This window comes from Ochotona princeps, chromosome 21 (genome assembly GCF_030435755.1).
Source record: "Ochotona princeps isolate mOchPri1 chromosome 21, mOchPri1.hap1, whole genome shotgun sequence".
Classification (NCBI taxonomy): Eukaryota; Metazoa; Chordata; class Mammalia; order Lagomorpha; family Ochotonidae; genus Ochotona; species Ochotona princeps.
The window spans coordinates 5,353,698-5,375,793 of NC_080852.1; the positions used below are offsets into that span (position 1 = coordinate 5,353,698).

General features: G+C 41.0%; 1 protein-coding gene across 3 annotated transcripts in view; it reads right to left on the minus strand.

Annotated features, from left to right (window-relative positions):
* SPIRE1 (spire type actin nucleation factor 1) overlaps positions 1–22,096 on the minus strand; it is a 156,090-nt gene that overhangs the window by 18,833 nt on the left and 115,161 nt on the right. For all 3 annotated transcript variants that reach the window (XR_009247400.1, XM_058679056.1, XM_058679055.1), the window contains exons 7-9: positions 19,037–19,123; positions 17,958–18,087; positions 6,277–6,449 (exon numbers count right to left, since the gene is read on the minus strand). Coding sequence is in view for 2 of the 3 variants with exons in the window: in XM_058679056.1 (XP_058535039.1) it covers positions 6,277–6,449; positions 17,958–18,087; positions 19,037–19,123 (390 nt within the window). In the remaining variant the exon portion in view is untranslated. The remainder of the gene's footprint in view (positions 1–6,276; positions 6,450–17,957; positions 18,088–19,036; positions 19,124–22,096) is intronic.

The following is a 22,096-nucleotide window of genomic DNA, read 5'->3' on the forward strand; positions in this document are numbered from 1 at the left end:
TTTCCCCAGCAACATCTTTTAGTCCAATTATATGTTGCTAAAAGACGAAGCTTCTTTTTCCAGAAACACAATCTAGTTGTGAAATAAGATTTTATATAATGAAATTATCATCATACTTGTGAGAAAACTGTCTGAGAGAAACTGATTCTATCAATAACCAAATTGGTCAGAATGAAGCCTCTTGTAAACAAATGAAGAATCTGTCATTAGGAGGCTGTGTGGTCTGACGGTATGCACGAAATATGACTTGTGCTGGGACTCGTGCCCTGCTCATGGACCTGCCGACCTCCAAAGTGGGTAAGCCCGGGGAGGGAGGCTCCTTGGCAGGGGGCTTCCCCTCCTTCTCTACTCTCAAGTGAAGTCCTATAGAAACCCAAGGGGGCAGATTTCCCACCTCTGAAATCATCACACAATGCTTGAGGGTCTGAAATTCCTTTGTAGCAGCCAAAACACCTCATCAGGAAGCTTCACTGCACTCCAGTGAGCCAGATCCACTCTTTGGTTGAAAAGGTTTGGCTGCACGACTCAACATTCTGAACAGTTTTTTCACATAGAAAACGAGTTTGGATGAAACATTGCTCATGATCCTTTTCAGAATAACACTGGGAACTGAAAGTGACTTTCCTCAGTTACCCCTTTCAAAGTAATACTTACATATCTGCAGAAATAATTCTACGGGAATCGAAATTTCAGCTTAGGTGAATTAAAGAATTAAATTCACCTAACATTCTGGGCTTAGTGTGATGGCTCAGCGGCTAAATCCTTGCCTTGCAAGTCCCAGCATCCCAAAGGGTGCCAGTTCATGACCCAGATGCTCCCATCCAGCTCCCTGCCTGTGGCCTGGGGAAGCAGTTGAAGATGGCCCAAAGCCTTGGGACCCTGCTCCTATGTGGGATAACTGGAAGAGGCTCCAGGCTCCTGGCTTTGGATTGGCTCAGCTCCAGCTGTTGTGGTTATCTGGTTTCTGTCTCTCTTCCTCTCTGTAAATATACATTTTAAACTAACATTCTGACTTTCCTCCAATAATACTGAAAACTTTCATTTCACTCTTGTAGATACAATTGAGAGGAGCACATTCAAGATAGTGTTAAGCAGCTGCTTTCTCTATTTTAAAAAGTATACAGTCAAGATTGAAAAGAAACGCAAAACCAAAACGTAAGGAGTAAACAGCTAATTTGGTATTGAAAACTGATGTACTTTGAGGGACACGATGGACAGACAGGTACAAAGAAGACCTCACATTTTAAATTGCTCCACAGGAGTCATGGATGGCCCTGTGTCCCTGAACTCCATGACCAGCAGGAATATTTAATTTTCTGATTGCTTGAAAATGCATTTTCTCCAGGGTTAGTTCTTGCTCAGAGGAGTAACAAAGTCACCCAGAAGAACAGAGGACTTGAAGAGGTCAGAGCTAAAGGAAAGGCATGAATATGTATGCAGCACCCTTTGCCTGTTTGAAGGATTCTGATGGGTCTGCCTGGCTTGATTTCCAAATCTGCTTGCTTTATTGTCTAATTGCAAAGACTCACCTCTGCCACTCACCAGGTTAGGTCTTCCAGTTCAGAACTGTGCTTTGCTCCAGGGGTAGCACTCTCACTGAAGCTGTCAGACCCCACCAGAGGCTGGTCAGGACACCTAGCTCACTTAATAGGAATGGAAACTTGACTTCTCCTTAACAGAAGCCGAAGGAGGGCTCACACACAACTTGTTTTTAGCTTTCCTACTGGAAGCTTTCATATGGCTACAATGAAAACTCACCTTTTCTTTAAAAATTGTACCTGAAATAGGTCAGAAAATGTTAAAGCTAAGACAGAAATAGCAAAGCTAGGTTTCTAGGAACTGAAAAGGGGCGTGATGGAATAAGGCCTCGTCCTGTGGGAGGTCTAATTCTGCAGCTTCTGCTACCCAAGCGCTACATGGCTTTATTTTTTTCTACTCTGCTCCGGGCTTAGTTTTCTTACTGAAAAGTAATGATATTGAACACAATTTCTAAGGCTCCTTCTAGATTTAAACATTTTTTTGAAGCATTCTTATACATAAGGGTGCGTGGCTTCCTGTTAATACATTCTGTGGAATATGGTAGAGGTGGCTCAGGAGTTGGAATCCTGCCAATCACATGGCAACTTGCACTGAATTCCCAGCTTTTGGCTTCAGTTGAAACTGGGTAGTGAACCAGAAGCGGGAAGCTCTCTCTCTATATGTTTATGGGTCATTCCATTTCTCTCTCTCTCAAAAATAAGATGGCTTATTTTGGTGCAAAGAAAAAGGAAACCCAAGGGTAGGTGTTGTAGCACAGTAAGTGAAGCCACTGATTGGGATATCCACACCCCGTATCAGGTTGCTGGCTCAAACTCCAGCGACTCTGCTTACAATCCAGCTCTCTGTGAACACCTGGGAAGCAGGGGGTGATGATGGTTAAGGATTTGGGTCCCTGATTCCCACAAGGGAGGCTTTAAGCAAGTTCCTGGTTCTTTGCTTCAGCTTGGTGCAGCTCTGGCTTTTGAGGCCAGTTAGGGGGAAAACCAGCAGATGGAATATCTCTTTCCAACTGTCTCTAAAAACAAAACCTGGAATCTATATGCATGAGAGATATTGAAAAAGATATTCAAGAAAAAAATGTGTATTAGGGAAAACTACATCATTTTCAAAAGTATTTTCTGGTATCAAATAAAACTCACATTTTAATCCCATGTTTCCATGAATAGTGTGAAACATCTAGACAGGACACTAGCAAGCTCATGAGATTTGCAGCCATTGGAGTTAGATTTGGTTTTCAAACGTGACTTACTGTTTACTAAATCTTTGAACTTACGTAACTGTTCTATGTGCCTGTTTTGTGTCTTTTGCCTAAGGTTTATAGCTACCTTCTAGGAACTTTATTAAGACTAATTAATTCATAGCTGAAGTCTAGCACAAAGTTAGTTCAACAAAAAGCTGTTATAGTTTTAAGGAATTTGACAATATGCATCAAAAGCTATAAAAATGTGCATTCTTTCATTTAGCAAATGCAATTCCAGAAATATGCTGAGAAACACATTGTAATATAAAAATATTCATAAAGCGTATTGTAAAACTGTAACTTACAACAGCAGACAATTAGAAGCAACTTAAACATTAAAAATTAGGGGCCCCGGGGAACAGTGTCCGGCCCACCAGAGAACACGCTCCCTGGTGTGTTCCTATCCCAGTCTGGGCTCCTTCACTTCAAATTCACCTTCCTGTTAATGTGTATGTTCCCTGGGAAGCGGTAGATGATGGCTCAACAGCGGCCAGGAAAAGAACACGGATCCCTGGCATCCGCATGGGAGATACAGATAGAGTTCCAGCATCCGGATTCCGCCTGGCCCTGGCCTGGATGTTGTGGGCATTTGGGGAATGTACTAGATGATCTCTCTTTCAAATAAAGTAAATATATTTCTAAAAATTAAAAAAATGTGGATTGGGTAAACAAATAATTTTGATAGAATATCACAAGGATATTAGATATCATGTTGTTAAAGTGCATTTAAATGGATGGGAAAATGCTCATGATATTCTGATAGGTCAAAAATATGGCTTAATTTCAGTTCTGGCTCTCTGGCCAGTGCTAATGAGTCAGCACCAGGGGTCAATTCAGCCACTAGAAACATTCAAAATATACCAATTCTTATGTGCCGTTAATGCTTACTGTAAATGTGAATTTTAATGTCCAAAGAAACTACTGCGTAAGCTGATAGGGGAAAAAAAACGCATTTCCTTATTAAACCCAAATCTGTGGGCATTAAGTAAAAAGCAGCTCAATGTCTGACAACTGAGCATAAAGCTAATAATGCTATTAACTCACTAACATTCTGTTTTATAAGCTGCTTGATTTACAATAAGACCGATCACAAACGCTCTTTGCAATATTTTAAAGTTCAGAGGCAGAGATGAATAATGCGAAATTTCAGGTGAATAATGTCATCAAATGAAAACTGTACAGACTGATATCCTGGAACGTTGGAATGTTCATTTTAGAAAAATATAAATTTTTCATGGAAAAGAGACTGAGATCATGTAGCAGGTATTTGCATGACTGGGAGTTTCTGTTTAAAATTTTAGGAAAATTATTTCTGTTGGGATGAACCTGATAAGTTATTAGGGGAACTTGTACAAATTCAAGATAGCGTTTTCTGCTTCAGCAGTCAACAGTACTGTCCGCAGTTGGAAACGTCACTGTTTCTTTCCCAAGAGATTGTGGTCTCTCCTTCCGTCATTTCAAGGTGCAGAGGTTAGCCAGGAAAGATGGTACAGGGAAGGACAGGTGGGCAGTCTCCTGGCTGAGTGCTGTCACTATACTTCACCTTAGAGGACAGAACGCAACTTCACCTGGCTCTGTGAGGCCTATGGATGCTTAGGAGTGGGTGGGAAAGGCTCTATCCCCACCCCCTCCAGGTGACTGACACTGTGCTTCTGAGTAAACGTGCTATGAAGACCAAATCTTGGCATTTAAAAGTTTGGGAGTAGGAGGTGCTGGTGCAATGGTTCAACTGGCTAATCTTCCACCTGCAAGTGCTGGCATCCCAGATGGGTGCCTGTTTGTGTCCTGGATGCTCCACTTCCCTTTCAGCTACCAGCCTGTGGCCTGGGAGAGCTGTAGAGGTTGGCCCAAAGCCTTTGGACCCTATATCTGTTGGGAGACTCTGAGGGGGTTCCTGGCTTTGGATCAGTTTAGCTCTGGCCATTGCAACCACTTGAGGGATGAACCAGTGGATGGAATATCTTTGTCTTTCTTTCTCTCTGTAAATCTGCCTTTCCAATAAAAATAAATAAATCTTAAAAATTAAATAGTGGCCAGGCAAAGTTCTGGGACTAAGATCAGATGTGGGAAGGAGTGGTCTCATGATTTACAAAAACAAGACAAAAATTTTGTGAGGAGGGACAGTGTTGTGGCACCATTGGTTAGGCTGCTCTACCTTCCTATTGGATCTGGGAAAGCAGCAGAAGATGGCCCAAGTTCTTGGGCTGCCACACTCACAAAGGAGACCTGGATGTAGTTCCAAGCTCCAGGGTTGGCAACTTCGGTCATCTGCAGAGTTGAATTAGTGGATAAATTTCTTTCTCTCACATTTTGTTAAAAGAAACAAACATTTTGTGAGCTATGTCTTCAATGGGAGAGGAGAAAAATGAGGAAGCAGGTGATAAAACTGAACAGGAAGAAAAAGAGTAAGATCAGCTTTTTCTCAGTAACTCCTCCTCACTCAAATTTGGTTTCTGCTGTCCTCTCCAGCCTGTTCTTTATTTGACCTTTAAACAGGTGCCACCTCACTCACAGTTCTCCAAGTGAGTCAGAAGGGCTATCAGATGCCCACACAGAGGTAGAGAGACCTGGTAGTGGAGACCAGCAACGACGCCGTATGTAATCCTGACACCGCAGAAGGAGCCTGAGACACACACAGTGGCAGCCGTTAAGCAGATGCTGGAATCATGAAGGATGGTCAGATCATGTTTCCTCCAAGGGGCAGGTGGTGGATGATGGAATGTGGAGGAACACTATGGCAGTGGCTTTTCTGTTGCCACTACTACTACTGAGAGAACCACTCCAGGTATGGCTGTGTATGCATGTGCCTATTTTAAAGGAAGATCTTATGTCTCCTGACAATCGACATGTTTGTTTTGACTTTACCCTTTCCCTTTCCAAAACAAAGAGGAGGATCTTAAGTTTGAAATTGTTCATTTAGGGTCCGGCGCAAGAGCGTAGTGGTTAGGGTCCTCACCTTGCAAACGCCAGGATCCCATATGGGTGCCGGTTCTAATCCCAGCATCCCCGCTTCCCATCCAGCTCCCTGCTTGTGGCCTGGCAGGGTAGTCGAGGATGGCCCAGTGCCTTGGGACCCTGTACCTGCGTGGGAGACCCGGAGGAGCTTCTGGTTTCTGGCTTCGGGTTGGCTCAGCTCTGGCCGTTGCAGCCGCTTAGGGAGTGAACCATCAGAAGGACAGAAGATCTTCCTCTCTGTCTCTCCTCCTCTCTGTATATCTGACTTTCCAATAAAAATAAATAAATCTCAAAAAAAAGAAATTGCTGATTTATTTTAACCCTGCTTTTAACTCAACATTGTATTGAAAACTTTAATATTTATGCTATAAACTAGTCACCATACTGGTCTTTACTAACAACAGCAAATAACTCACTGCTTGATTTCCTGCTTGTCAAATAAATTTTAATCCCAACTTTATTGACTGAAACATAGGAAGGTACTAAACAAAGTCTGAAGCAACACGCTGTGCCAGCACCCTGGCCTCCTCGCTGGCTCTCACCTCCGAGTCAGAGCTGTCCAGTTCAGCCAGGGTTGGGGCTTTGAGGAGCTTCTTGCGCTGCACAAGCAGCTGCTGACTGGCAGGTAATCCCTTTTCTTTTGTTTGCGATGTTAAAGCGCCATTCACCATAGACGATTCCACAACCTTCTTTGGAGATTCTGGGGTAGTGACATCTAGTAAGAGAAAAGCAAAACCTTACCTTTTCTAAGCCAAGAAAGGTAACAGTGTTGGACACTCCTTATAAAGGCAATGCAATCCCATGTCCCACAGCCACAACACAGAGGAGCCACACAGCAATGCCTCACGTGAACATATGAGACTTTGGTTATATATTAACTGTCAGGTTCAATTAAAGGAAGCTTTAAAATGAGAAGCTGTATATTCACATGTGTAGATTAGAAAGATAGCAGACTCTGATGTCTGAATTTTCCAGAGGAGGAAGCGGAGGTTCAGAGAGGCTGGTTTTACTTTATAGCAACTAAGGCGGAAGTGATGGGTGGATAGAAGACCCAGAAGGCACAAAGTCTTCCTGAGACTATAACTGTACGGTCTGGAATGTTTGAATTTAAAGAGCCAAACAGCGAATAATCTATAGTCCCAAAAGTATAATTAATGTCAACATGAAAAATATGGGATACATTTCCTTTGGTAAATCTAACTGAAATTGCTGAAGGCTCACATGTCGATGGGTAACAATAAAACAAAGGAAAAAGAAGTGGTATGTAGTATACTATGATGCCCCCTGCTTGGGTTCACATTCAAGATCTACTGCTAGTTGTGTGACTCTCCTTCCTCACTTGGGAGGTGGGGACAGTAATGGAACAATGCCTGCAGTGAGGATTAACAAGGCCAATCATTACATCTGAAATTTTGTGCCTCGGGCCCGGTATGGCAGTGGCCTAGTGGCTAAAGTCCTCGCCTTGCATGTGCTGGGATCCCATATGGGCACTGGTTTGTGTCTTGGCTGCTCCACTTCCCTTCCAGCTCCCTGCTTGTGGCCTGGGAAAGCAGTGGAGGACGGCCCAAAGTGCCGGGACCCTGCATACCCGTGTGGGGGATCCAGAGGAGGCTCCTGAATTTGTATCAGCTCAGCTCTGGCGGTTGTAGCCATTTGGGGAATGAACCAGCAAATGGAAGATCTTTCTGTCTCTTCTTCTCTTTGTAAATCTGCCTTTGTAATAACAATAAGTATTTTTTAAAAAGATTCTTAAAAACAATTCTATCCAATCACTGACTGAAGCTTTCTAGGAAGAGGATCCAAATTCTTTTAAAGATGATGGGAGACCCAGAAGAAGGTCCTGGCTCCTGGCTTCAGATCGGCTCAGCTTTGGCCATTGTGGCCACTTGGGGAGTGAACTAGCAGAAGGAAGATTTTTCTCTCTATCTCCTTTTCTCTGTAAATCTGACTTTCCAGTAAAGATAATACATCTCTTATAAAAAGAAATACAGTGCCTAGTGTAGGCAGCAGCACGCAATAAATGTTAGCAATTGCTAATCAGTGTTGGGGCAAAGAATTCATGAATTCTTGTCAGCACATATCAATTTTTAGTAGTATAATCTTGAATCTTCCAATGATAAGTGGTACCAATTTTTTTCAATATATCAAATAAGAAGTTAAAACATGTACTAGATACCCAACCTTAATAGTGAAATATTTAAAAGAAAAAAAAAAGCAGTGACTGTATAATTTAATTTATGGATCAGCACAATGAAATGCTGTTCTCTACACGAGGAATAATCTACGATGCTCCTCGAACTGGGGTAAAGGGTATGCAAAGTACTAAAGCAGAAATTGTAATATTTGTGATTTACTAAAGCGAAAAAGACACATTCTGCTGCCTTAGGATTATTAGAAAGCACTGTAACAGAATTAACTTAACATCCATGAATATTCTGTCAGTCATGTGAATATTATGTCAGTAATGTTTACAATTTCCGCTCAGTTTTAGGGTTTAAGAAGGCCAGAAAACATGCCTTCCTGAACTTGAAGAAAGGATTTGGACAAGCGAGAAAGAAAGGGTAAAAGGAAAAGAAAAAGAAATGAAGGGGAAGGAAGGCTGGGCAAGACACAGCTGTCCATGAATCACTAACCCCCCAGGGTGAAGTGTCTAACAGAGAACTTGACTACACAGCCATTTACTGCATTATTATCCTCCCAGGTATTATGAGAATACTTTCAAAACTCGATAGAGAAAGCACAGTTACAATTAAAAGATAGGTCTCGTAAGTCTTTCTTAAGATGTAGGGAGAAGTTATTTTAGAAGTTAAAAGTTTTACAGAGAGTAATAGAACAGATGACTAGCCTGATTCCTATTCAAGAAAGAAGACAGTAAGTGGTTAGAAACAGTCTTCAAAAGTAAAATATATCTCCTAAAGTGATAGTCTATAGTATATCTTACTATGCATTAATTACAGAATTGTTCACACCCTTGTAGTAGCTAACCTTTCAACAGAGAACAAATAATTGAAACATGCATTTTTGCCTTTCTTAGCAATTTACTTTCTAAGGGAGGAACAAATGCCTTCAAAGCTCCCATTCTCCCCCTGGCAACAGCGGTGCACTCCCAAACTAGTCACGCTCACTGAGTGTGACAAAGCTCCCATGTCCTCACAGGTTCCTAAGGTCACGGTCAGTTTCCCAAGGTTGATCTCACCTTTCCAATTCACCAGGGAGAGATTCCTAAGAGTGGCGCTGTGCTACTGGAAACACACAGAGGAGCATTCCATTTTAATGGTGTATATTAAATGTACACATTTATTTGTCTTAATATATTGTGGAGAAAAAAATATCTCTGAGTTATGATTTTACGGGTATTACTGCTCAAGAAATTTTAATGTAAATTAAAGTAAATTAAAAATTTTAAATAGTGCTGGCACTTAAGCCTGACAAAAATTATAAAGATGGCATGTGAACCGGAGTTTAGGGAATGCTGTTGTGTAATGACAGCTGCTGTGAGCTATCTGATTTTCAATTCAGGGGTTTGAAAAACTGCCCAGGAGCTTTCTAACTGAACACTGGGCAATGGAGATTGATAACCGTAATTTTGTCTCATTGGCTGAAACTACTGAAATCAACACCTTCAAGTCTTGAGAGAAATGGAACTAATAAAGAGTAGGTTGCCTTGGTTTCAGACGTTCTATGCACTGTATTTAAACTAAGTACTATGTGTGAGTTTATCTCATTCTACATGTTTATAATCTGTTGAACATATGATTGTTAAATATTACTGACATGGCTGTTCAAGTGAACACCTCATAATTAATATATCAAATGAGAAACACCACCCACTTGAATTAGACTTTGTATTCTTCATATATTTTTGCTTATATAGTAGGCCTGTATTTACAGGTAAGTAAAAATATTTCAGATATAAAACACTTAGGAATGGCTTTAGGAACCATATATACCTCAGGTTCAGAAGCCAAACGCATGTCCATTATAGCAAAGACTTTTCATCACAGCTCGATGTGTGCCTGCTGCCCATGAAGCTGGAGCACATGACTTGAATACAGACTGTGCATTCAATATTTGCATGGCAAAAACAAATTATACTTACCATAACTGCCGCTGAGTGGACTGCTAGGGTTTTCACTAAGATATACTTGAGTAGCAGAATACATCTCAGCATGTTCTGATCTTTACTTAGTTGCAGTCATTGTTAAGACCACACATTAAAAATGCCTACTGTTCGGCTTAATACTTTTTCAACTTAGAAAATACATTCCAATCTTTGTATTTAAGTCAAAAGAATAAATCGATCTTTTACATTTGTAATTTGGGGAGTTTAACAGTTAAAACACAGCACCGAAAAACATGAAAATAGCACACACACACACAAAAATCAGGAGTGAAAACATTTGAAAATCCACCAAATACACACTAAGGCACAAAATCAATGATAGCAAATGATTAGCAGTGAGATCTAATGAAAATTCTTTGCTACCCTTTTACACCAAGGAGTGTAAGTATCATAATCACAGAGCACACCTGTGTACGAGCATGCCTACCGCCTACTTCAGCCACAAGAGTGGAAATCAAGGCTTGGCTTGCCAACTAGTCTCTTCCGGTTTAATTCCAGGCAAGTGTTTTAGCGCAGATTCACAAGAGAGGAGGTACCTGCAATGCACGCTGCTAACCTCTGGAGATTAGCAGTAGCACGTATGTTCCAAAATTTTTCTGAGTGTTATATTTCCCAGATCAAGTTTTTTTTTTAAATAACTCTGCAAAGAACTGATAAAAATAAAAACTGCTAAATGGATAAAGAAAATAGGAAAAGCTCTTCAGTGGTCAGTCAAAACTAGCAAATGAACAATATAAAATATTAAGAGTTATGCCCGAGACCTATAAAAATGAAAACTAAAGATCTAAAAACCGTGGGGACCTAATTTTATAGTTGGAGACAATTCAGTATATAGTCTTACATAGGAAATGACTTTTACATATAAATTTGCAGAAGATACGCTAAAAATTGCTTTAAGAAGCTTTTCACAGTAATTAAAAATAAAATTCTGATAGAAAATATTAGTGCCAATATCTCACTTAGGTTCAAAACAGCAGCTTCCAAAATAAAAAAAAAATTCTAATTTTCCAAATAATTCATTACAATTAAATTGATTTTGAAAATTCACCTATTTACATTTCAATCTAAAATAGGGATTTATTTCACAGATCATACTTAGATATAATGTTTACTTATTTCATTATCAATCCCTTTCTGTGAAATAAAGTGGTCTGAACCTGTTCTACAAACTTGGAGTTCATAATTACATATTACAACCCAAGCCGTTATAGTGATCTTGTATTTTTATCCTCTTACCCAGCATAGAAAACCACTAGAGGGGCCTCCATTGTGGTGTAACAGGGTAAGCGGTGCCTACACTGCTGGCATCCCATATGGGCACTGGTTTGAGTCCCAGCTGCTCCACTTACAATCCAGTTCCTTGCTAGTGTGTCTGGGAAAGCAGTGGAGGATGGTTCAAATGTCTGGGCTCTTGCAGTCAATGTGGGAGACCTGGAAGAAGCTCCTGACTCCTCTGGCTTCAACCTGGCCAACCCCTGGCTTTTGTAGCCATTTGGGCAGCGAATCAGTGGACAGAAGACCTCCCTGTGTAATTCTGCCTTTCAAATACATAGGAAATGTATCTTTATTAAAAAAAAAAAAAAGAAAAAGAAAGTCAACCAAGACTATCTCTCTCAAATGGACATGGCAATCCAAGACACCTGTCAGCCTCTGAGGTAGCTGTTTGGACTTCAAGTTAAAGTGACTGATTCAGAGAACAGGAAATTAAAGTGTTTTTTTTTTAATTATTCTATTCAGGTAAAAGCCTGTTTTAGAATTTAGCATTATTGCTTTATAAGAGTCTGGGTCAGGGGAACAAGGTGACGACATACCCAAGGACAACAGCCACGTCCTGTAGCTGGAGTATCGGATGCCACAGATTCACTGTAGTTTTAATAGTTTAAATTATACCATTACCAAATAAGCAGAAGCTTTATTTCACTGACCACGTTGAAAAGAAGCCTTTCAATTTTCTTTCTGGACGTGTTTGAGCAAGCTGATGAATGAAATGCACTCACAGAAACCACACAAGTGCAACACTGTATGCTTTCCTTTTTTTTTTTTTTTTACCTGACAAGTCAAAACTGTAAGACATGCTAAGTGGCCGCACTGCTGAAAAAAAAGAAAACAAACAATACAAAGAAAAAAAAATTGAGGTGTTAGGAGGAAACAGGGAGGACAATAAAGGGGGGCGGATTCAGATAACGCTCAGTAATTTCTACTCTAAGGCAGAGTAAAAATCTCTCTTATGAGTAAAGGCCTGAAATACACGGAAGTCATGCAAGGGTCTTAGTTTTGGTTTTATCACTGAGACTGCGAATGCAGCAATAATAAAATGGAAAAAAAAACCCTTTTTTTAAAACATGCTAAACATGAAAGTATGAGAACGATACTAACATTTAAAAGAAGCAGAATTTTTTTTTTACTTAAATGCGAAACAGATTAGAAATAGACTAAACAAACATGACTTTAGGGAACATACAAATAAAGTAAAATTTCTGAATAAATGTATGCAATTTATATCAAAATGAACATCTGGCTCTCTCAATAAAGACGAAGCATTTTATGAAAAAAAAAAAAGTGTGTAGAACCAGCAGCATCGCACTGTGTTGACAAACCATCAGCTACAAGGCAGCAGGACCCAGGGGCTGAAGGAGAGGCTCGGAGCTCAGCTTTCTCATTTATAAGCAGGGTGGTCTCTGGCAAGTGACTTAAGTGCTCTGTGCTGACATGATTTCATCTGTAAAATGGAAATGATGACCTCTACTTCTGTGGGACTGCTGTAAAGAGGAAGTGACCTCATACAAAAAGCTGCTTAGAATAATGCTGAGTATATTGCAAATAATGATTCCCTAAGAGAAATAAAATTATTTTTTAATGGAAATAATTTGCTTTTAAGTTCTTATTCAACATAATGGAAAAAAAAAAACAACATTACATTGGGGCTGACCCTGTGGCAAGTAAAGCTACAACCTGAGGTGTTAGCATCCCACACGGTATCAGTTTGAGTCCCGGGTGTTCTATTTCCCATCCAGCCTCTTGCTAATGTGTCTGGAAAAGAAGCATATAACCCAAGTAGTTGGACCACTGGATCAGGTGGGAGACCTGGATGAAGCTCCTGGCTCCTGACCGGCCCAGCTTTGGGCATCCCAGCCGTTAGGGAAGACGGGGGAAATGTTGCCCCTCTCTCTCTCTCTTTCTCTCTCTCTCTCTCTCTCTTTACTCTGTAACTCTGCCTTTCAGACAAACCAACCAATCTTTTAGAAACAAGTTATATACTTACGAAAAGTGAATTTAATGATATGGAAATTATATGAGGGTTCTTAGAACCTCTCATGGAAAAATTATTTTTTTAAGTTATTTTGTTTTGAAAGAGAGACAAAGGAGAGACTTACTACCCAAATGGCTACAATGGCCAGAGCTGAGCAAATCCAAAGCCAAGAGCCAGGATTTAGAACAGAAGTAGAAGAACCGGGTCTCGAACTGGTGCCCATATGGGTGGCTGGCATCACAGGTGGAGGCTTAGCCTGCATGCCACAGTGCCGGTCCTCATTTGCAGAAAAATTTTGACATCCACGGACACATAGGATCTTCAAAAAGTTCATGTAAAATGCATATTTTGAAAAATGTGGGACTGAAAATACTTCACACAGAACAATTGTGCTGTTGGTACTGTTATTTTTTAATGGGGTGATACACTGAGTTCCAGTATACCAACGAAAAGGTATGTATGCTTTGTTTATTTTAGCAGGTGTTTTTAAAGGAACAATTTACACTTACAATACAAAATGACAATACAATATTTTTAAAAATGTGAATTACATAGCTGACATAGCTAGACATCAGAATCACACAGGTGTTTTAACAGCGCCTGATGACAGGGGCTGGTGTTGTAGCAGAGCATGTTAAGACACCACCTGTAGGCATGGCATGACAGCCTATTAGCTAAATCCTTGCCTTGCATGCACTGGAATCCCACACAGCATGCCAGTGTTTGCAGCAGGTGGCTGAAACTTCTGTGCCACGTCACTGCCCCCAAGACATAAATTTTTAAATAGTTACTTTCTGCATTTTAGCTATGCAAAAGAAAATGGTTAGATTTTGTGATGAAAATGGCTCACCATTCAAATACTGCATTCCTGAGCTCTAATATTACTATCTACTCTAAATTTTCCTTATCATACATAACTAATAAAGCATTCCACATTACTCAAGTACCCTTCAGTATTCTCTAATATCTTATGCTGTTCTTCTCTGGCACACGAGTGTAATACTATGGAGTAAGAGAAGGTAGCTATTATTTCTTGAAACATGATGTCACATCTTTTCTGAATACCACAATGAGGACAGTAATTGAGGATCATGGCAAATAAGCTATTTATTAAGATATGTGCTAAGCGGCTAAGCCACTGTGTAAGATGCAGGTATTTCACATGGGAGTGAGAGCTGAGGTCCTAGCTCTCCCATCCTTCTGATTCACTCCAGCTTCCTTGCTCAGGTGTGTGGCAAAGCAGAAGAAGATGTCTCCCAAGTACTTGGGACTGCGACACCCACGTGTGAGACTCAGATGGAGCTCTAGGGTCCTGGCTTTTGTCTTGCTAGCCTTGTCTGTTGTTGACGTTTGGGGAGTGAATTAGTGTGTAGAAGATCAAGCTGTCTCTCTGCCTTTCAAATAACTAAATAAATAATTCTCCCTTCTGCAGTGTGTTTGTACTCTGTGCAATTACACAGAGAGAAAAGGCTATGAAATATTAGGGAAATTTTTCTTCAGGTTAATTCCAAACCTGACTTCCCAAAGCAAAATTTAGAACTAAAAGTAATGGAAAATTAACCCAAATCTCATACTTTCCGATTAAGGTCTTGATTCTGAGAAGGAAACACAGAACTGGAGGCATCACTCTTTAAGAGGCTAAAATATATTACCAAGCCACTGTCATCAAAACAATATGGTACCAGGCTCGGCAGCGTGGCCTGGTGGCTAAGGTCCTCGCCTTGATCCCATATGGCCGCTGGTTCTAGTCCTGGCAGCTCCACTTCCTCTCTCTCTCTCTCCTCCTCTCAGTATATCTGGCTTTGTAATAAAAATCAAATAAATCTTTTTTTTTATTGTTAATTATTTTGCATTATGTGACAGTTTCATAGGCTCTGGGTATCCCCCCCCTCCCTCCCCCTCCCCTCCCCCCAAAATCAAATAAATCTTTAAAAAAAAAAAAACAATATGGTACCAACATGCATAGATATAGAGTAAAGGAACAGAGAGTGGAAGAGCCTAGAAATACACTTGTGGCCAACGGATTTTTCCAAAGGGTGCTAAGAACACAAAATGGAGAACCTAAAGCCTCTTTAACATATGATGTCAAGGGACTTAGCTATCCATGTGCAAAAGAACAAAACCAGGCTTGTATCTTTAAACTTAAAATGAACTGAAGACTTAAATTTAACACCTGAAGCTAAAATTTCTATAACAAAACATGGAAGAAAAGATGATGACACTGATTTCATGAATCTGGTACATAACGTAGCAGGAATAAAACCAACAAGGAGGGGGAGCTATGCAGCAAGTTGATCTGCCCTACAAATGTTACTGCAAGATGTCCTAGCGATAGAGAAAAGCACCTACTGAAACCAAACATAAAGGTAGAGAATGTCCCAATAAAATGATAAAAGGCTGAATCAAGGAACAATTCATTGCCGAAATGACAGGACTAAATCACTACCTATTGACATTAACCCTGAATGTAAATGGCTTAAACTCATCAACAAATGTCACAGATTAGTGGATTGATGAAAAAACAAAACTCATCCTTTTGTTGCCAACAGGAGACACACCACACCAACAAATACATGTGGAAACTGAAAGTGAAAGGATGGAAAAGGATATTCCCAGCTAGCGGAAAGGAAAAACGAGATGGTGCAGTCATTCTTACATCAGATAATACAGACTTTGCTGTGAAAAGCATTCAAAGAGATGAAGAAGGACACAATACAATAACGATCAAGTAATCCATTTAAGAGGAAGAAATCACCATAATAAACATACATGTTCCAAATTTAAGGATACCTAGCTATATCAAACAAATATTAATGGGACTTAAAGGGAGAAATAGATTTCAACACAATAACAGCAAGGGATCTTACTGCCCCACTAACCTCAATGGACAGATCGATGAAACAAACTCAGCCAGGAAACAACACTGCTCACACAGACAATGGAACAAATGGATTTAATAAAAATAAAAATCTACAGAACCTTTCATTCTACAGATGCAGAGTACACTTTTTCTTCATCTGTACATAGACCTTTCTCTGTGCTGATCATATTATAGGCCACAAAACGATCCCTAGGAAATTTTAAAACACTGAAATCATACCATGTATCTTATCAGATGGTTATGAAGTGAAACTAGAGACCAACAAGTCAAAATACCACAGATGATATGCAAATACTTGGTGACCAAACAATATACTACTAAATCAACAACGGATTATAGAAGAAATCAAAGAGGAAATAAAAAACTTGCTTGAAACGAATGAAGGCATCAACTCAACATAGCAAAGTTATGGAACATCATCAAATGTGAAGAGGAAAAGTTCACTTCAATCAATGCTGACATCAAGAAATTAGAAAAGCACCAAGTAAAAGAACTAACCATACTTTTGAAGGAGCTAGAAAAACAACACTAAAACAATCCCAAGATTATTAGGAAAAAAAAATCAAGATAAGAAACAAACAAAACAGAGATCAAAAGAACAATACATAATATCCACAAATCAGGGCTGGTTCTTTGAGAGAATCAACAAAACAGATTTCCCACTAGCCCAACTAATCAAAAAAAGGAGGGAGAAGTCATGAATCAATAACATCAGAGCCAAAAAAGGAAATACAACAATGGGCACCCTAGACATTTATAGGATAATCAGTAACCATTACAAGCAATGACACCACAAATCAGAAGACATAAAAAAATAGATAGACTTCTGGACACATACAATTCACCAAAATTGAATCATGAGGCAATTAATAATATTAGTAGACACAACCAGGACAGAGAGTGAATAAGTAATTAAATCTTTCCCAACAAAGAAAAGCCCTGGATTAGATGGCTTCACTGCTGAATTCTACTAAACATTTCAAGAACTTAACCCAATTCTCCACAAGCTATTCAAAAAAGTAGAAAGGGAGGTAAGCCTTCCACATTTTTTCTACGAAGCCAATATCACTTTAATACCAAAGCCAATCTACTGGAGTTAGGTGGAACATCAATGTGGTTTTCATTTGTATTTCCCTGATAGCTAGGGAGCCTGAGCATTTTCCATATGTCTACTACCTATCTGAATTTGTTCTTCTTAAAAAATGCCTGTTCATTTCCTTTGCCCATTTCTTTGCTTTGCTGTCACTAAGTTTCTGAAGCTCTTTGTAAATCCTGACTGTTAGCCCCCTATCTGTTGTGTAGTGTGCAAAGCTTTTCTCCCATTCTGTTGGTTGCTTCTTCAACTTTGTTCCTTTGCTGTACAGAAGCTTTTTTGTTTGATGCAGTCCCATTTGCTTATGTTGGCTTTGACTGCCTGTGTTTTGGTGACTTCTCTAAGAATTCTTTACTAATGTCTATGTAGGTGCTTCCTAAATTTTACTTCATGTTAAATTTGAGGAAAACAATCTACTGATAATCTGTATTTCTAAAACGCAGTACTTACCTTTGTACATGCATTATGACTTGTGACCTATTTTTACTGTAACCTTTATGTAATTCTTACATAAAGGTTATCATTTAAGTAGAGAAATGTTTACCCCCCTCTCTGTTGATGAAGAAAATGGTGCTTATGCAAGTAAGAGGCTCTCCCACAACCTCTTTCTAGAGATTGGTAAAGTACTTTCCAGCATGCTATGGTATTATCATATACTCCAACATTCGATGGGGAAGAATTTCCTGTTCTAAGATTTTTAAGTATAAAATTCAAGTAGTGTGAGTAGTGTGTGTTAGGATGCCAGAGGGAAATGAGTAAGCAACGAGAAGGTCATAGATTAGCTTTACATTGCACCCCTATTTTCAGGGACTGGATCTTTAAAGATACTTCTCCACAATGATTCTAGACTGAGGGTACAGGTGTCGATGGACTCACCCAGTCGGCTCCGTCTAATCTCTTCCGGTGATACGGGTCTTAACTTTCTTTCTGCTTTAATTTCTTCTAATATTCTTTCATGGAGGCTCCGTGGCCGAGGAGGCGTCGGTTTCAGTTTTCTGGCTGAGGCCTGGGGAAAAAAGCATAGTGATGAAATTGGAGGTTTTGTCCTTAAATGAAGGACATTCACACAGTATAGCACTATGAGTTTTATTTTGTTGCTCGATAAAAGACTTTTCAAGTCATTAAACATGAAGATTCCAAGAGCAACTGGGAGACGACTTGAATTTCACAGTGATTAAGTCATGTGTGTGCTACTAATTTCAGGCAGCTTTGCTCAAGTTATAATTAGATTCCTAATGTGCTACCAAGACAGGCAAGCAACTGCAATGGAAACTGTATTTTATTACTGTTTCTGAGACTAACATTTTGAATAACACATCACAACTTCAAATTTTCAAATTCTACACTGGTGGTGGTGGGGTAGGGGAAGGCTGACTGCCTTCCACAGGCACATGTAGCTACTGAACTGTGCAGCCACAGCACAAAGTCTAGGCCATCTGAATGCACGCTTTTTTCTGTTCTGAGATCATCCTTACCAAGTCACTTTCTCTCTTTTAGGGAGGCTTTGGGGAGCGGGAGAGGGCAAGGGAAGGGAATGGGAGGAATTAAAGAACAACGGAAACTCATATGGGAGACCATAACCTTGTTAATAGAGGAAGCTAATTAACATAGAGTGGATCACAGAAGAGGAGTATTAGCACTACAAAGTCGACTAGAGGGACAATCCACACCAGCAACTGTCCGGTATTGCATCTTAGTCATGACTGTTGGAAGTATATGACTATGGTTTGCAGCATGACCCAGCTGTTTTGGGTAAAGACATTCGCAGACAGCGTTATACTGAATAATTTTCAGTATTTTTTTTTATGACTGAAGAATAAAATTTACAGGTGAGCTTCATCATTCTTAGAATAAAAGCTTGAATGAAAAGATAGAATTCTGAATTCTAGAGTTGACACCCAAGAGAAGAATTTGCTATGCAGTCTCCAATCATGAGGAACATGTTAATCACATACTGGATTTAAAGGTGGTCTTGATCTGATGAAGTCCAGGATGATTTCATGAGCACTTTTTTTTAACCGTGGGGGAATATCGCCGTTCACCTAAAAGAGATAAAAAGTAGACTAAGTTAATGGGTGTAGTTGGTACCTCAAATATATCACAAATGTTGTCTAGTTCCACCAAGGGTACATTTCAAGTAAAGAAAGTGGAGGAGAAAATGGCTGTGTGATTGAGGGTAAAAAATCATTATATTAAATCAATTAAAGCCCAAGTCAGATCAGTTTGAGAAGCTGTATCTACTTCTTTCAACAACAAGTTTCTGAAATTATGAATAGAATGTACAATGCCTGTACTTACTATTTTAAAATTTAAAAAGCATCTTAATTTCACACTTGTGAAAAAACTCCACAATAGGAAGGATTGGTAACATTCATTTTCTGCAAATAAAACTCAGGCAAAGTAGGGAAAACATGTCCGGTACCTTCACAGATAGAGCTACTAACAACAACAGTGACCGAAGACTCTATTAGACTGCTACTCTAATGTTCCCGCTTATTAAAGTGTGCTTTAATAAAAATTAAAGAGATACTACAAAGGACCAGAAAAATCACAAAAATAACAATCTAAACTTACATTCTGATACCAAGAGGGCACGGCTGTCTCGTATTTGTTTTTCTAGTCTTATATGAACAATCCAGAATGTGATCTGCCAACTGCAGGTGACCAGTTTCCTTTCCGTGGTGAGCCTGCTGCAGCCTACCCTTCTACTGAACTGTTCTTTGCTGCATTCCGCTTCAAAGCCCTGGATGGAGGAGGATGGCGTGACAGCAGGTGCTAGGAGTACTGCTGCTTGAGCGAAATCAAGTGTATGATGGCTGGTGCTTGTTTTCAGGAGGACATGAGGCCTAATGTAGTACCACCCTCCAGCTGCAAATTTCACCTTGCATTATTAAAAAAAAAATTCCTTATTGTAAGAAACAGTTCAACTACATCTTCTTACTACCTCATAGCTCCCATCAGTGACAGCCAGAATGGGTGAGGGCCAGTCAGGGTAGGCCCAAGTACCTGCCACTGACTGCCCAGGGCTGGGGACCAGAGATGTCAGGCTGGGTCGCAGCACCTGCTGGCACATAAGATCTGTTGCTAGGAGTGGGCTCGGTAGAAGTACTTGTAGAACTGCCCTGCTGGGCCACAGCTCCTGCTGGTGAGTGTGAGCCAGGACTGAAAGCAGGCCAGACCAGGCTGGGCTATAGCACCTGTTGGCATACACATGGGCTCGGTCTGAGGGCAGGCCAGGTAGGATCAGTTCACAGTATGCACTGGCACTAGGGAGAGCCAGGATGTGGTGTAGGCCAAGACCAGTTGAATCACAACATCTGCCAGTTTACATGGGGGCAGTGGATGGGAGTGGGCTAGGCTGGGCTGGGCCAGGTTGCAGCACCTGCTGGTGAATGCAGAGACTGGGAGCGGGTCATTTGAGACTGGGCCACAAAAATTGCTGGTAGGTGTGAGCCCCAGGTTGACAGAGGACCTTAGGGAAACCACTGGGACTCCTCAGCTGGACTGCTGCTACTACAGGCAAGCATGAGAGCTAGGACTTGTGGGTGAGCCAGTTTGGGCCAGGCTGCCTCACCCTCTAGCATGAGAGAGGCAGAATGGATGCTGGCCAAGATGGGCTAGATTGCAGTACCAGCTGGCAAGTGCCAGGACTGGATGTTATGTCATATCATGTTGAACTCCAGTACATCTTGGTAGGCACAAGACCTTGGGCTGGAAGTATACCTGGCATTGGAACTGTGGGTACTCCTCTGCTAGTCTGTACCTCCCGCTGATGAATAAGAACACCACGGCAGGGTATAGGCCAGGCTGGACAGAGTAGTGTAAACGCACCTGTCTGCATACATGAGGGATGGATCTAGGTGTATGTTGGCTGAGCAAAGCCACAGCAGCCACGGATGTGCACAGAGTCAGAAGAGGTGTGGACTGGGCCGGGCTAGTCTGCAGCAGAGGCTGGCACACATAAAAACTGGGGTTGGGGACAAGCCTGGTGGTGTTTATTGGGGATTGCCCCAACTGGATCACCACACCTGCTAGTTAGTATGCATGAGGGCTAGTCTGTGGCAGTCTGGCTGGGCTGGGCCACAGCACCTGTTGGTGCGCATGATATGAGACTTGGGTGGAACAGACCAGGCAGCTGTATTCACCAGTATGCTTGTTGGCTGATCCAGGTGACAGTCCAAACATGACCCCGTAATGGCTGACTCACATGACAGTCAAGTCTGTCACCCCAGGCAAGGTCTTCCTAACAGACTTTCCAAATAGATTACTGGACTCAGACCCCATCTACAGGGAAAAATCACAGGATGTGTGGTCCGACCTTGGAGTGCACGTATCAGAATTGGGCTTTCTTCAGATGCATGGCATGACAGCCAGCTCATCCAGGGCTGCAGAGGACACCGAGTGCTTGGTCAGAGGGATGGAAAGAATAGATTGGACAACTTTCCTGGTCAAGCTCTGCAGTAAATTTCTTGGGCTGTGGATGTACTGAGGTAAATCTGGTCAGTGAATAGACCTTGTAAAGATTTTTCTTAATCCTGGAGCAATAAAATATCCAAGAACTATCAAAGCTATTCAAATAACACCCTTCCCCACATTGGGGTCTCTAAGGCATAGTCAAATGACCATCCCCCATCCCTGGATGCTGATGTAATTTGACAACAAGGAGTGGCCCCCTCCCATTCCTCCCCTTCCTGGGGAAGTGGGTCTGTAGACATTTTGGAACGGGAGCAGCTGAGGGCATATTTGACACAGGAAGAATAACTTCTGAGGGCTTCCACAGACTGGGCCACAGGCAGCCAGGGGAACTGAGATGGAGTGGTTTGGCAGGGGAAACCAGAGGGCATGTCTGTCCACATAGCAGACCCTGGCCCACCTGGTCCACCCCAGACCTGGCTCTCATGTGATTTGGTAAGTGTCATGACCTAGCCTGGTCTGTCCTGTACCTGTTCTGGCTCTCATGAGCACCAGTAGGTGCTGGAGCCTAGTCCAGTTTTGCCTGCTCCCAGACCAAGCTC